The sequence below is a fragment of the Rana temporaria genome, chromosome 7, assembly GCF_905171775.1.
Source record: "Rana temporaria chromosome 7, aRanTem1.1, whole genome shotgun sequence".
Taxonomy (NCBI): Eukaryota; Metazoa; Chordata; class Amphibia; order Anura; family Ranidae; genus Rana; species Rana temporaria.
In genome coordinates, this window is record NC_053495.1 from 169936231 (window position 1) to 169949974 (window position 13744).

The following is a 13744-nucleotide window of genomic DNA, read 5'->3' on the forward strand; positions in this document are numbered from 1 at the left end:
CCGCCATGCTGGTCATGCGCCTCTGGCGGCTCTTAAAGGGGAAGACGTACCCGTATGGGGTTTCACAAGAACAAGCCGATTTGCCGGCGTATATCGGCATGAGCCGGTCGGCAAGTGGTTAAGGTTCATTTTACAGACCATGTACCATCTGAGCCATTGGTGTCTGCTCTTATTTAGAGCTCGCCATCTGATGGTAGCAAGTAGTAAATGTGTAGTAAGTTGTTTACCTGATTAAAAAGGTAAAAAGTGATAGTGATCTATAGATATCTATTGTTCAGTACTAAAAATAAAAAAATAATATATACAAAAACGTGTTTTCTTCTTAAAGGAAATATTCTTGCTGGGATTTGTTGGTGTTCAGTGGCATTGTTCCAGAAGCTAAACATGGTTTGTAGAGCTTTTGGTGCATTTTGCCCTCATAAGTCTCAATCACCCCTTCCTTTATGACTCATTAGATGATGTAGTAATATGATGCATTTGGCAGCACAAATGTGATCAAATTGTTCTAATCACTGCCAAAAGAAAGTACCTTTAGTACTGGCCCCTGCAGAGGGATAAGCCAAGGAGTTTTAGTTCAGCCTTTTACAGGTAATCTAAAAAGATGTTCTGTCTTCAGGCACCATTCTTGCATCCCTATTAAATAATTATGATTTATTGAGTGTGCTTAGCTTTCATATTCATAGCTATATAGAGAGGCAGAGGAGGGAGATTTGTCAAGATACTGCCAGCTTCTCGTATTTCTCTAAGAATATTAAAGCTGAGTTCCAGGAATTCAGCCATTTTGTGAAAAAGTGAAGGCACACTATGATTTAAGTCAAAGGAGGTGCATGACATCTCCTGGGCTTATCTCTATTATTTATATGTGATAGGTTTATGGCTTTGCCGGAGCATTTACTGACACTCGGATCTGTGAGAAAAACAAAACGGCTATGCCCACCCCTCCCGTCTGCTGCCCATTCACAGAAGCCTTTGTATTTTGTGAATGAGCCCACATAATACAAACGTTTCTTTGATTGGGCAGGAGTAGGGGAGGGGCAGACATAGCAACTGCACTGATTTTAATGTTGAGAGGTGAAGCATCAGCTTAAGGCTCCCTGAAATACAGCGATAGCCATCTTCTGGGAGTACAATAATACCTTCAGATGTAAATAATAAAGATAGGCCCAGGAGATGTCATGCAGCTCTTTGGACTTAACTCATAGTGTGCCTTCACTTTTTAGCAAGGAGCTGATCTCTGGAATTCAGCTTTAAGAACCAGACACGGTTTTCTTACTTTACCTAACTGTACAATCGATGCTGACTGCAGTTGGCCAGAGATATGAGATAGTCACCGGGTCCCTTTGTAAACAGCCAGACTAGGTGACTATAATCTCAAGTCTGTGGCCAATTTGATACTTTAACCCAGGGGAGTCCAACCAGTGGCCCGCAGAGCCCTCTGATGTGGCCCGCGACCTCCTGCTCTGGGATGGAATAGAATACTGTTATTAAAGGTCAGTTTTATTACTAAAATCACAGTTTATATATGGGCATATCTTTTCTGCAGTGGTTACTGGGCTGCTTTCAAACTGATCTGCAGGTGCAGAGCAGTTTACCTGAGGGTCACCTGCACTGAGCCATAGGCTTCTGTTATTACCTGCGAGTTTGGTGAGCTTTCTGAAATTGCACCAAACCTGCAGAATATAATTAAAGTCTATTGCAAAACTACAGCGCATCAGTGTGAAAGCAGCCTTGGGCCCCTTTCACACAGTCAGTCCGACCCAGTTGGACCCTCTATTCACCTCTAAGAAGTGGCAGATGTAAACCGACTTGTGTCCTACCTCCAATCCAATCAGCAAAAAAAAAAAAAAAAAAGAGTATAGTGGGCTGTATCCGTGTCCGCTCTGCATATACAGAGCAGACACAGACCTGCCATCCGCCCGCTCTGCTCATCGTGGCCCACGACCGGTTACCAAGTCGCTTAAGTGGCCCTCGCTCTTCAAAAGGTTGGGCACCCCTGCTGTAACCTATTCATAACATTCGAGGGCGGATTGTTATCCCCTTGGATTATAAATAAATATAGAAAAGCTACCTTAATAATTAGAAAAGCCTTTTTTTTAAAAAGGGCTCCATGGTACCTTGGGCTCCTCCAGATGTTGCTAGGGGTTCCATGAACAGTGAGGACTTGAGGTGTGATGTCCTGCTGACTATGAATGTATGTAGACAATTTTCCACTGACATCCAGTGTAAGAAGTCACTTCTACGCCGATCACCAACATAAAAGGGTACTATACTGTTTAGCAATATAAGGTGCAGTTTTCCAATGGGTGACCCACACTGAACGCCATTGTAATGCCGCGTACACACGATCATTTTTCGGCATGAAAAAAAAAACGTTTTTTAAAAATGTCATTTAAAATGATCGTGTGTTTGCTTCACATAATTTTTCAGGTTCTGAAAAACGAAAAAAAAAAAATTCGAACATGCTGCCTTTTTAAACGTTGTTTTAACCACTTAAGGACCGCCTCCTGCACATATACGTCGGCAGAATGGCACGGCTGGGCACAAGCACGTACAGGTACGTCCTCTTTAAGTGCCCAGCCGTGGGCACGCACCCGCGACCCAGTCCGAAGCTGCGGGACCCGCGGGACCCGACCAACGCTGGAGTCCCGCGATCGGTCCCCGAATGTAAACACAGCTTCCCCGTTCTTCACTGTGGTGCCGTCATTGATTGTGTGTTCCCTTTTATAGGGAAACACAATCAATGATGTCACACCTACAGCCACACCCCCCTACAGTTAGAAACACAAATGAGGTCACACTTAACCCCTTTGGCGCCCCCTTGTGGTTAACTCCCAAACTGCAATTGTCATTTTCACAGTGACCAGTGCATTTTTTGTTAAAATTGTCCGAAGTGTCCGCCATAATGTCGCAGTCATGAAAAAAATCGCTGATCGCTGCCATTAGTAGTAAAAAAATAATAATTAATAAAAATGCAATACAACTATCCCCTATTTTGCAAACGCTATAAATTTTGCGCAAACCAATCGATAAACGCTTATTGCGATTTTTTTATATATTTTTGGGGGGTATTTATTATAGCAAAAAGTAAAAAATATTGCATTTTTTTTCAAAATTGTCGCTATATTTTTTGTTTTTAGCGAAAAAAAATTAAAACCGCAGAGGTGATCAAATACCACCAAAAGAAAGCTCTATTTGTGGGAAAAAAGGACGCCAATTTTGTTTGGCCTAAAGGTCCGGGTCTTAAGTGGTTAAACGATGTAGTTTTTCGGGTTGTAAAAAATGATCGTGTGTGGGCTAAAACGACGTAAAAAACCCACGCATGCTCAGAAGCAAGTTATGAGACGGGAGCGCTCGTTCTGGTAAAACTACCGTTCATAATGGAGTAAGCACATTCATCACGCTGTAACAGACAAAAAAGCGCGAATCGTCTTTTACTTGCACGGAATCAGCTAAAGCAGGCCAAAGGCGAATGGAACTTCCCCTTTATAGTGCCGTCGTACGTGTTGTACGTCACCGCGCTTTGCTAGATCATTTTTTTTAAAACGATGGTGTGTGGGCAACATCGTTTTAATGATGAAGTTGGGAAAACGTCGTTTTTTCGACATGCTGAAAAAACGTTTTTTTTTCATGCTGAAAAATGATCGTGTGTGCGCGGCATTAGGGGACATGTCTCCTCTGACTGCTAATGTAAGGGAGCGCAATTTTTCTGGTCATTACTATTATTACCACTATTTAATCATTAAATTTTTAGGAAAAATACTGAAAATACGTTTGTTTTATTTAGGGGGGAGGGGGGGGGCATTTTAACATGACCCCGGGTGTCAGATACTCTAGGTACACCACATTCTTTATTTAAAACTTTTTCTACAATTCATTGATATTATTTTTAGCAGAGGCTCCCTGAGGCCTGGCGGTTATTTCAGGGGTTTCTTAAAGGTTAACAGGTTGAGAATAGCTGAATTACACTATAAATATGTATGATTTTCCAGTCCCATTAGTAATGGATGTGTCTGTTATTCTAGATCTATGAACATGGTCTGATGTCACAGTATATAACATGCTGGAGAGAAGGAGACTCTGTATCATGGAGGGGACCATTTGGAGGCTTTCCGTACAAACCCAAAAAGGTCAGGTTCAAGGCTTCTCGTGTACAAGGTGCTTCTTCCTTTTAACCACCTCAATACAGGGCACTTTCACCCCCTTCCTGCCCAGGCCATTCTTCAGCTTTTAACGCTGTCACACTTTGAATGACAATTGCGCGGTCATGCAACACTGTACCCAAATGACGTTTTTATAATTTTTTCCCCACAAATAGAGCTTTCTATTGGTGGTATTTGATCACCTCTGCGGTTTTTATTTATTGCGCTATAAACAAAAGAAGAGGGACAAGTTTGAAAAAAAACACAATGGGCCATATTCTCATAGAAGTTACGATGGAGTATCTCAGGATACTCCATCGTAACTCCCTTTTTTGGCCCGTGTATCTATGCTCCTGATTCTTAGAATCATTTTCGCATAGATACACTTAAGATCCGCCATCTGTAAGTCACTTACACTGGCGGATCTTAAATGTAATGACGCCGGCCGCCGCTAGATGGCATTTACGTGAAGGACTCATTTGCGTATGCAAATGATCCTTCTACGCCGATTCCCGAACGAGTTTGCGTCGCGTAACCGTCGCTAACGTTGTTTGCGTAAGCGGAAATTTAGTCCTGCTATATGAGGAGTAAATTTCCGCAAGTGCCACGTAGGCCATCTTACGGATGGCGTCGGGTCCGCGTCGTGTTTTTTCGTCGGGTACGTCGTTTCCGTAAGTCGTTCTTGAATACGACTTTACGTCAATGACGCACATGTCGGCGTCATTGACGCTTTCCGCCGAGAACTGGAGCATGCGCACTGGGCTTTTTGAAGCCTGGCGCATGCGCAGTTCATTAGAATCGGGGGGCGCGCTTAATTTGAATACAAGCCGCCCCCTTGGAGATCCGCCAGGCTACGCCGGGGCATTTACACTCTGCCGTCCCAACTTATGGAGCAAGTGTTTGGGGAATACAACACTTGCTCCTGTAAGTTGGGACAGCGGAGTGTAAGTGCCTTAAGCGCAGCCCGCGGATTTTTAGAGAGAATATGGGCCCATATTTTTTGCTATAATAAATATACATTTTCATTTTCATTTTCCTCAGTTTTGGCCGATACGTATTCTTATGATGAAAAGAATTTTCCCAAATGGGGTTATTGCGCAGCTCAAAAGGAAAGAGGTAATACCATGTAATAAAAAGTTGTGTTTATTCACATGTTAAAAAGTGGACAAAAATTGGGTAGCATAAATGGATGGAGAATGAGTTGTATCAAGTACACAAACAGCGTTTACATAAATGTATAACAAGCAGTACACAAACAATGTTTATACAGTCAAAAATGTGCATTGTAGTAAAAACAATCTAACGAACGTTTCGACCTTTGAAGGTCTTCAGAGAGTTTGTGTGGCTGGAAAGGAACATATAGTGGTTAGACATCTCATGATCATAGTTTAGGTAATAAGAGATACATTGTTGGTTTTACAAAAAGCCCTTTGGCTAGAGGAGCAGTGTGCAAAAGGATGTAATGAAAGCAAAAAGTCAAAAAATTAAGCAAATTCGTGTGCAACATTGCAAACAAAAGTATCTTAAATACATTTTTTATTTTTTAATTTTTAGTTTTTAATTATCAATTCCTTTACCTTGATGATGTGTCTCAATGATGTGCTGCAGTCCAAACGGCAGCATCAGGCGGTCTAATAAGGATAGCTTCCATCCCAGGCAGAAAAAACAGCTGTCCACATACTGTGAAACACCCCGCTCAACACCACAAGAGGTCACCCCCAAAAATTATGGGGCCAAGATGGAATGACCATATAGAAACCAGGAGGGGTAGGGGAACGTCGGTGGAACGAGGAGGTTTAATAAAGAAGCCTGTAAACAGAATAGTAAAATTGATATTCTGGATGTCTACATACATATGTAGTGGCACGAGTTATTAAAAAGTTATTGGGGCTCTGAGGTGAGAAGTGACGGTGAATGTAGATAGCCGTCACAGGCTATAATGAAAAGAAGTGCTCAAGAGTACTAAGATAAAATAATAATCTCTAGAATACGGAAATAAGGGTCTCCCCAAGGACAAAAGGAGAATGAAGAAGAACATAAAAGGGAAAGGGGAAAAAAAAAAAAAGAGGGTAAGAGGGAAGAAAAGAATGAGGAGTGAAGGAAATGGGGGTGATGGGAGTAGATTGGAGTGAGGTGAGGGGAGAAGTGAGAGGTAGTGAAAAGGAATGAAAAAACAGTGGAGATGGCGGTGAGTGATTGAAGTGAATGACCTAGGGAGGCACAAACAAACATGCATCAGCCGCAAGAATGCGGAAGTGAGAATTAGCTGATAGGAAAACACAAATGTAAAACAAAGAGACGGGAGAAAGGAAAATGAGAAGGACAAGTAGGCAACGGTGTGGGGAAATGGACTGGGGAAAGAGGAGAATGGGGGGGTGATAGTGCAGAAAGGGAATTATATAAACTAAAGCAACCCTCTTTTTTTTTTTTTTTTTTTTCCCCTTTCCCTTTTATGTTCTTCTTCATTCTCCTTTTGTCCTTGGGGAGACCCTTATTTCCGTATTCTAGAGATTATTATTTGATCTTAGTACTCTTGAGCACTTCTTTTCATTATAGCCTGTGACGGTTATCTACATTCACCGTCACTTCTCACCTCAGAGCCCCAATAACTTTTTAATAACTCGTGCCACTACATATGTATGTAGACATCCAGAATATCAATTTTACTATTCTGTTTACAGGCTTCTTTATTAAACCTCCTCGTTCCACCGACGTTCCCCTACCCCTCCTGGTTTCTATATGGTCATTCCATCTTGGCCCCATAATTTTTGGGGGTGACCTCTTGTGGTGTTGAGCGGGGTGTTTCACATTATGTGGACAGCTGTTTTTTCTGCCTGGGATGGAAGCTATCCTTATTAGACCGCCTGATGCTGCCGTTTGGACTGCAGCACATCATTGAGACACATCATCAAGGTAAAGGAATTAATAATTAAAAACTAAAAATTAAAAATTAAAAAATGTATTTAAGATACTTTTGTTTGCAATGTTGCACACGAATTTTCTTAATTTTTTGACTTTTTGCTTTCATTACATCCTTTTGCACACTGCTCCTCTAGCCAAAGGGCTTTTTGTAAAACCAACAATGTATCTCTTATTACCTAAACTATGATCATGAGATGTCTAACCACTATATGTTCCTTTCCAGCCACACAAACTCTCTGAAGAAGACCTTCAAAGGTCGAAACGTTCGTTAGATTGTTTTTACTACAATGCACATTTTTGACTGTATAAACATTGTTTGTGTACTGCTTGTTATACATTTATGTAAACGCTGTTTGTGTACTTGATACAACTCATTCTCCATCCATTTATGCTACCCAATTTTTGTCCACTTTTTAACATGTGAATAAACACAACTTTTTATTACATGGTATTACCTCTTTCCTTTTGAGCTGCGCAATAACCCCATTTGGGAAAATTCTTTTCATCATTTTTATCGGGGTGAGCAGCCACATTCTCTCCACCATAGTGTCCTGTCTCTTTTCTAGATACGTATAGTGGCTACAAAACAGGGGATAGATTTATAGCATTTTTATTTTTTTACTAGTAATGGCGGTGATCAGTGATTTTTATTGTGACTGAGATATTGCGGCGGACACATCGGACACTTTTGACACATTTTTGGGACCATTCACATTTATACAGCGAACCCTGCTATAAAAATGCATTAATTACTGTATAAATATGACTGGCAGGGAAGGGGTTAACACTAGGGGCGATCAAGGGGTTAATGTTTTCCCTAGGGAGTGATTCTTACTGTGGGCGGAGGGGACTGACTTGAGAAGGTGACTGATGGTTGTCCCTATGTACAAGGGACACACCATCGGTCTCCTCTCCCTGACAGGACGTGGATCTGTGTGTTTACAGACACACAGATCCACGGTCCTGCTCAGTTACTGGGCAATCGCAGGTGCTCGGCGGCCATCGCGGCCGCCGGGCACGCGCATCTGGTCCCCAGTGACGCGCTGGGAGCATGCGCGCCCCCTAGTGGCTTTGGAAGGCTCAACGTCATATGACGTCCACCCAGAACAACAGGCTCTTTCTCCCGCCGTCATTTGACGGCGGGCGGTAGAGAAGTGGTTAAAGTGGAGTTCCACCGTGATTTTTTTTTTTACCAAAAATCTAAAAAAATAAATGTTTTACTTACCAGAAATAGCCGTTGTTATGCAAAAGTCCCTAATCTGCCTCTTCTTCCTCCGCGGCTGGTCTTCTTCCTCGTCTTACTCGCGGTGTCTTCTGGTCAATGGGGCACGCTGCCTTCTGGGAACTGTGTGTATCCCAGAGAGCAGCCGGTCCATTCAAAAAGCGCCGCGTGACTCGCGCATGTGCAGTAGGAAACGGGCACGGGACCTGATGCAATCGAGCAATTGGCCTCGGGAAGGCCGACTTCACGGGCTCCTAGGACAGGTAAGTTTCCTTATTAAAAATCAGCAGCTACAGTGTTTGTAGCTGCTGACTTTAAAAAAAAAAGGTTGCGGGTGGAACCCTACTTTAAGTACAACTTTTATAACTTGGTCTAATTTGTTAAAAATTTTAGCCAATTGGGTGCTATTATTCTTTTAAATTAATTAAACCATTAATTGAAATATGAGAAGAAGTCATTTTGTTGGGATTCATAAATTACTGTCAGGGGCTGTGTGAACATTCACTAGTTAGGAGACAGACCAGCAATTCTTCCATGGGACTTGGGGATTTTTAAAAAGAATAATGGCATGTTTAGGTTTCTGCATCCTCCTCTCCACCTAGGTGGCCCCTCCGTCTGGGCGATCTCCTGGGTCCCAGAAGATCGCTGTCCACTCCAATGGCGTAGAGCGACTCACACATGCTCAGTGCGTGCCCTGCCGTGAAGCTTGAAAAAAGAACAAAGAATGCTAAATTCTTGCAAAATATTAGATGTTTTTTTCTAGAGTTCCACTTTATGTATTCTTTTTTTATTTCATAGTTTGGCGAGCTGCTTATGCTGTGCTCAGGAACTGGACTGGCCCCAATGATACCAATCCTGACTTCTGTCACTGACAATGAACAAGATGAGACCTTCGTCACACTAGTTGTTTGTTTCAGGACTTTTAAAAACATCTACATGAAGAATTTTTTGCAGGAACAAGCCCGGTTCTGGAATGTCAGACTGTTTTATGTCTTTAGTCAGGTCAGTATTCATGGTTCAGTTTTAGATCTTGGGTTACCTGGGCACGCATATTGTCATTTGAAGCCAGTCTATTCTCATATTCTGTATTGTTCTGCCAGTCTTAAAGCGGAGGTTCACCCTAAAAACATTTTTCTAACATTACATTGTGCTCACTTCCAACATTGACAGTATGCTGATTTTTTTTTTTTTTTTTTTTTGCTGTACATACCGTCGTATAGCTATTTCCCCCCACGGCTTCTGGGTAGTGGCTCCCGCGGGAGTGGGCGTTCCTATGCAGAGGCTAAGTGATTGACGTGATGACAAAAACTTCCCCCCGGCGCATAAGGTGCGTCACGAGTTTCCGAAAGAAGCCGAACTGCGAGTTGGCTCTATACGGTGCCTGCTCACCGACGTTCAGCTTCTTTCGAAAACTGGTGACGCGCCTTATGCGCCGGGGGGAAGTTTTTGTCATCACGTCAATCACTTAGCCTCTGTGAATTGCTACAATTTAAAATCCGAACATTACTTTCCGTTGTAGAGGGCGATCTTCTCCGCCACTTCCGGGTATGAGTCTTCGGGACTGGGCGTTCCTTCTTGATTGACAGTCTTCCGACAGGCTTCCGAAAGGCTTCCGACGGTCGCATCCATCGCGTCACGATTTTCCGAAAGTAGCCGAACGTCGGTGCGCAGGCGCAGTATAGAGCCGCACCGACGTTCGGCTTCTTTCGGCTACTCGTGACGCGATGGATGCGACCGTCGGAAGCCTATCGGAAGACTGTCAATCAAGAAGGAACGCCCAGTCCCGAAGACCCATACCCGGAAGTGGCGGAGAAAATCGCTCTCTACAACGGTAAGTAATGCTCGGATTTTAAAACAACTAGCCGATTTCCCTAGACTAAATGAGCATCCATCTAAGGGTAAAAACAGCATTTATGGGTGAACTCCCGCTTTAATATCTTCATTAAATCACATTGCTAATTGCATATTGTACTTGTTTGTAGACTAAATACTGAATTTTTCAATTAAAACTGTAATTTTGTAACTTTTGGAAATGCCAGTAAATTTTGGGTCTTGTGTCAGTAAATTTCAATCTGGTAGGTTAGCAACACTGAATGACATACATAAAGCACAATAAATGGACTTATGTTATTATGGGAACATTGTTGATGAAATAAATGGTCTGGGGATAGGTTCTCTAAGTACAGTTTGAAAACGGATGACACACAAGGATGATCCCGGCGGGTATTCTATTAATAATCTGTAATGTATATGTTGTTTTTGCAATCTATTGTTATTTTCAGTCATGTGACTGTTACGCATGTCTCTCTTTGCTGATAATAATGGTCACTATGGCAAATAATCATTCTAGTGAATTAAGACTTTTGTGTTGTCAAACATATGTTAGCAATGCCAGACTGTAAGTTGTCTGAAGTTACTTATCTATCATTACCCTCCATGCTGACACAGAATTATCTTATTCAAAGGTTTTGTTTGGATACATTCCTTTGACCTACAAAGATTATCTGATAGTCTGGAGCTCAGGCTGATTAGAATATTGTGTTTTGTTGTTCCCTTGTCCATTCCTTTCCATGATTCTAATCTTGTTTTGTAGGAACAATCATTAGAAAACCTTCCCATGAGCTACAAGAAGAACTCCAAGATTGGAAGGATCAACTCCACCTTTTTGGAAATGGTGTTGGGGACATGCAGAAGAAAACCCTACACACTCATCTGTGGCTCAGTCTCATTTACTGAGGACATGATACACATGGTAAATGAGCTGGGGCACAACAAGGACTCTGTATTTTCTTTCTAAATTGTTACATATTAACCACTTAATGACAGAGCCCATTTTTGAGACATATATATATATATACGGTATATATATATATATATATACCGTATTTTCCGGCGTATAAGACGACTTTTTGCATCCAAAATCATGCCCCAAAAGTCGGGGGTCGTCTTATACGCCGGGTACCTGTTGTCAGACGGCGGCCATCCATTATTCAAAAGCCGCGCCTCCTCCTCTGACTGTTCCGTGATAGGCGGAACACTAATTTTCCCAGCAAGAGCCTCTGTTCAGTGTTCCGCCTATCACGGATGCCTTCTCATCCTCAGCCTCGGACGAGAGGACATCCGTGATAGGCAGAACACTGAACAGAGGCTCTTGCTGGGAAAATTAGTGTTCCACCTATCACGGAACAGCCTGAGGAGGAGGCGCGGCTTTTGAATAATGGAATCGCCGCCGTCTGACATACTCTGCAAACAGGAGAAGGTAGGGAGATCGTCGAGGCAGGGAATGGAATGGCACAGTGAGGCATGTATAGATGGCACAGTGAGGCATGTATAGATGGCACAGTGAGGCATGTATAGATGGCACAGTGAGGCATGTATAGATGGCACAGTGAGGCATGTATAGATGGCACAGTGAGGCATGTATAGATGGCACAGTGAGGCATGTATAGATGGCACAGTGAGGCATGTATAGATGGCACAGTGGGGCATGTATAATGGCACAGTGAGGGGTCGTCTTATACAGTGAGTATATCCCAAAACCAACATTTTAGCTGGAAAATTAGGGGGTTGTCTTATACGCCCAGTCGTCTTATACGCCGGCAAATACGGTGTGTGTGTGTGTGTGTGTGTGTATATATATATATATATATATAATTGAGAGAGAGAGAGATTGATAGATAGAGAGATTGATTGATAGAGAGAGAAAACGATTGAGAGAGAGAGAGATAGAGATTGAAAGAGAGAGCGAGAGAGAGAGATTTTTTAGACTGGAGAATAAAATGGCAGTCATTGCAATATTTTATGTCACACGGTATTTGTGCAGCCGTCTTTCAAACACAATATTTGGGTAAAAAATACACTTTTTTTTAATTAAAAAAAATAAGAAAACAGTAAAGGTAGCCCAATTTTTTGTATAGGCGATGCTTTAAAATATATTAATGGTTACCAGGTTAGAGATACAGAGGAGGTCTTGTACTAGAATTATTGCTCTCACTCTGACGATCGTGGCGATGCCTCATATGTGTGATTTGAACACTGTTTACATTTGCAGGTGTGACTTACGTATGCGTTTTCTTTGCTAGGCGGGGACGGGGGCACTTTAAAAATGTTTAAAAAAAAATAATTTGTTCACTTTTATTGCTGTCAGAAAGAATGTAAACATCCCTTGTGACAGTAATAGACAGTGACAGGTACTCCTTATAGAGGCATCAGGGGTCTAAAAGGTAAATTTGGGTAATGCCCGGACACACACTTTAAAGTGGTAGTAAACTTTTTTTTTTTTTAACTTGTACCTACATGTAAGTCTATAATAAGGCTTACCTATAGGTACAGTGATTATCTCCGAAACTTGCACTTGAATATTTCCTAAACTTGTACTGTTTAGGAGAGATTTACACTGCATGCAGCCAGTGATGTCACTGCCGCGTGTGCTCTAAATAGACAGCATACCTGTGTCGTCCCTTCAGAGCTCTGTGCCGTGGTCCGTGACTCCCACGTGCATCACAGTGCGGCCATCACAGCACGACCAGAGCATGCAAATCCGGAATGAAGACCGGGGGAAGGTGGAAACCCTGTCAGCGATGACAGTGCGCTGCTGGAGGGCTTCATTCTAAGGCAAGTATTTCATCATGTGTGAGTATGCGATGCATACTAGCACATTATGCTATTGTATCGTTGTTTTTTTTTTGTACATATATAAAAAAAATGCGGTTTACTACCACTTTAAGGCTACATTTGTACAGTATTGGAGGTGCACATATACAGTTGAAGACATTCAGACTTGTGTTACCTGGCAGACCTATGAACAACAACACTTGGCTTAGTCAAGCACATTTTTATTGCTATGGGAAGGAGAACAAGAGACTCTGCCGGCATTGCTTATCTCAGAAGGGAACAGTTTGATCAGAACAAGTTTTTTAAGATTTCTGATAAACATCAAGTTGCACACCCAGAAAAACAGATGGTAGGCATCTACCTCTCTCTTTCTGAATTGATTGGATGTTCTTGCTGGCAGAGCTAGCAAAAGGCCCTGCTTAAAAATGTGCCTAAAATACTTGCGTAAAGACGGGTAAAATTTTTTGAATGACTTTGCATGTGTACAGAGGTGGCTCTTTAATTAGGCAAATTAGGCGGTCGCCTAAGGCCTCGCACTCACAGGGGGCCTTGCGGCCGCCTAATATGCCTCTGCTAAATCACTGTGTGATAGATCCGTGCATCTTTCTGCAGCCATTTTTATTTGCTTGAATTTTTTTTACCCATTATGGCCATGGTGGGGCCCCCATGTCTAAGTTTTGCTTAAGGCCTCACAAAGCCTAGAGCCGCCTCTGCATGTGTATACGTATACGCGTCCACATGTATAGAATCTGCAGATATGTATGGCCCTGAACGCAGTCCTGCTTTTTTATACGCCACACATTCATTTGTAGACACAGTTGTGTGTATGGCTCCATCAATTCTTATA

At 42.3% G+C, this 13744-nt stretch overlaps 1 protein-coding gene across 2 annotated transcripts in view; it reads left to right on the top strand.

The window, feature by feature from the left end:
• The window catches only part of LOC120945884 (NADH-cytochrome b5 reductase-like), a 43309-nt gene extending 32175 nt beyond the window's left edge, over nt 1–11134 (top strand). Inside the window, exons 5-7 of one of the 2 annotated variants that reach the window (XM_040360432.1) lie at nt 4023–4127; nt 9082–9285; nt 10877–11134. In XM_040360432.1, the coding sequence (XP_040216366.1) occupies nt 4023–4127; nt 9082–9285; nt 10877–11080 (513 nt within the window). In that variant the 3' untranslated portion in view covers nt 11081–11134. The remainder of the gene's footprint in view (nt 1–4022; nt 4128–9081; nt 9286–10876) is intronic. The other variant, XM_040360433.1, reaches the window with a different exon arrangement.
• The last annotated feature ends 2610 nt before the right edge of the window (nt 11135–13744 follow it).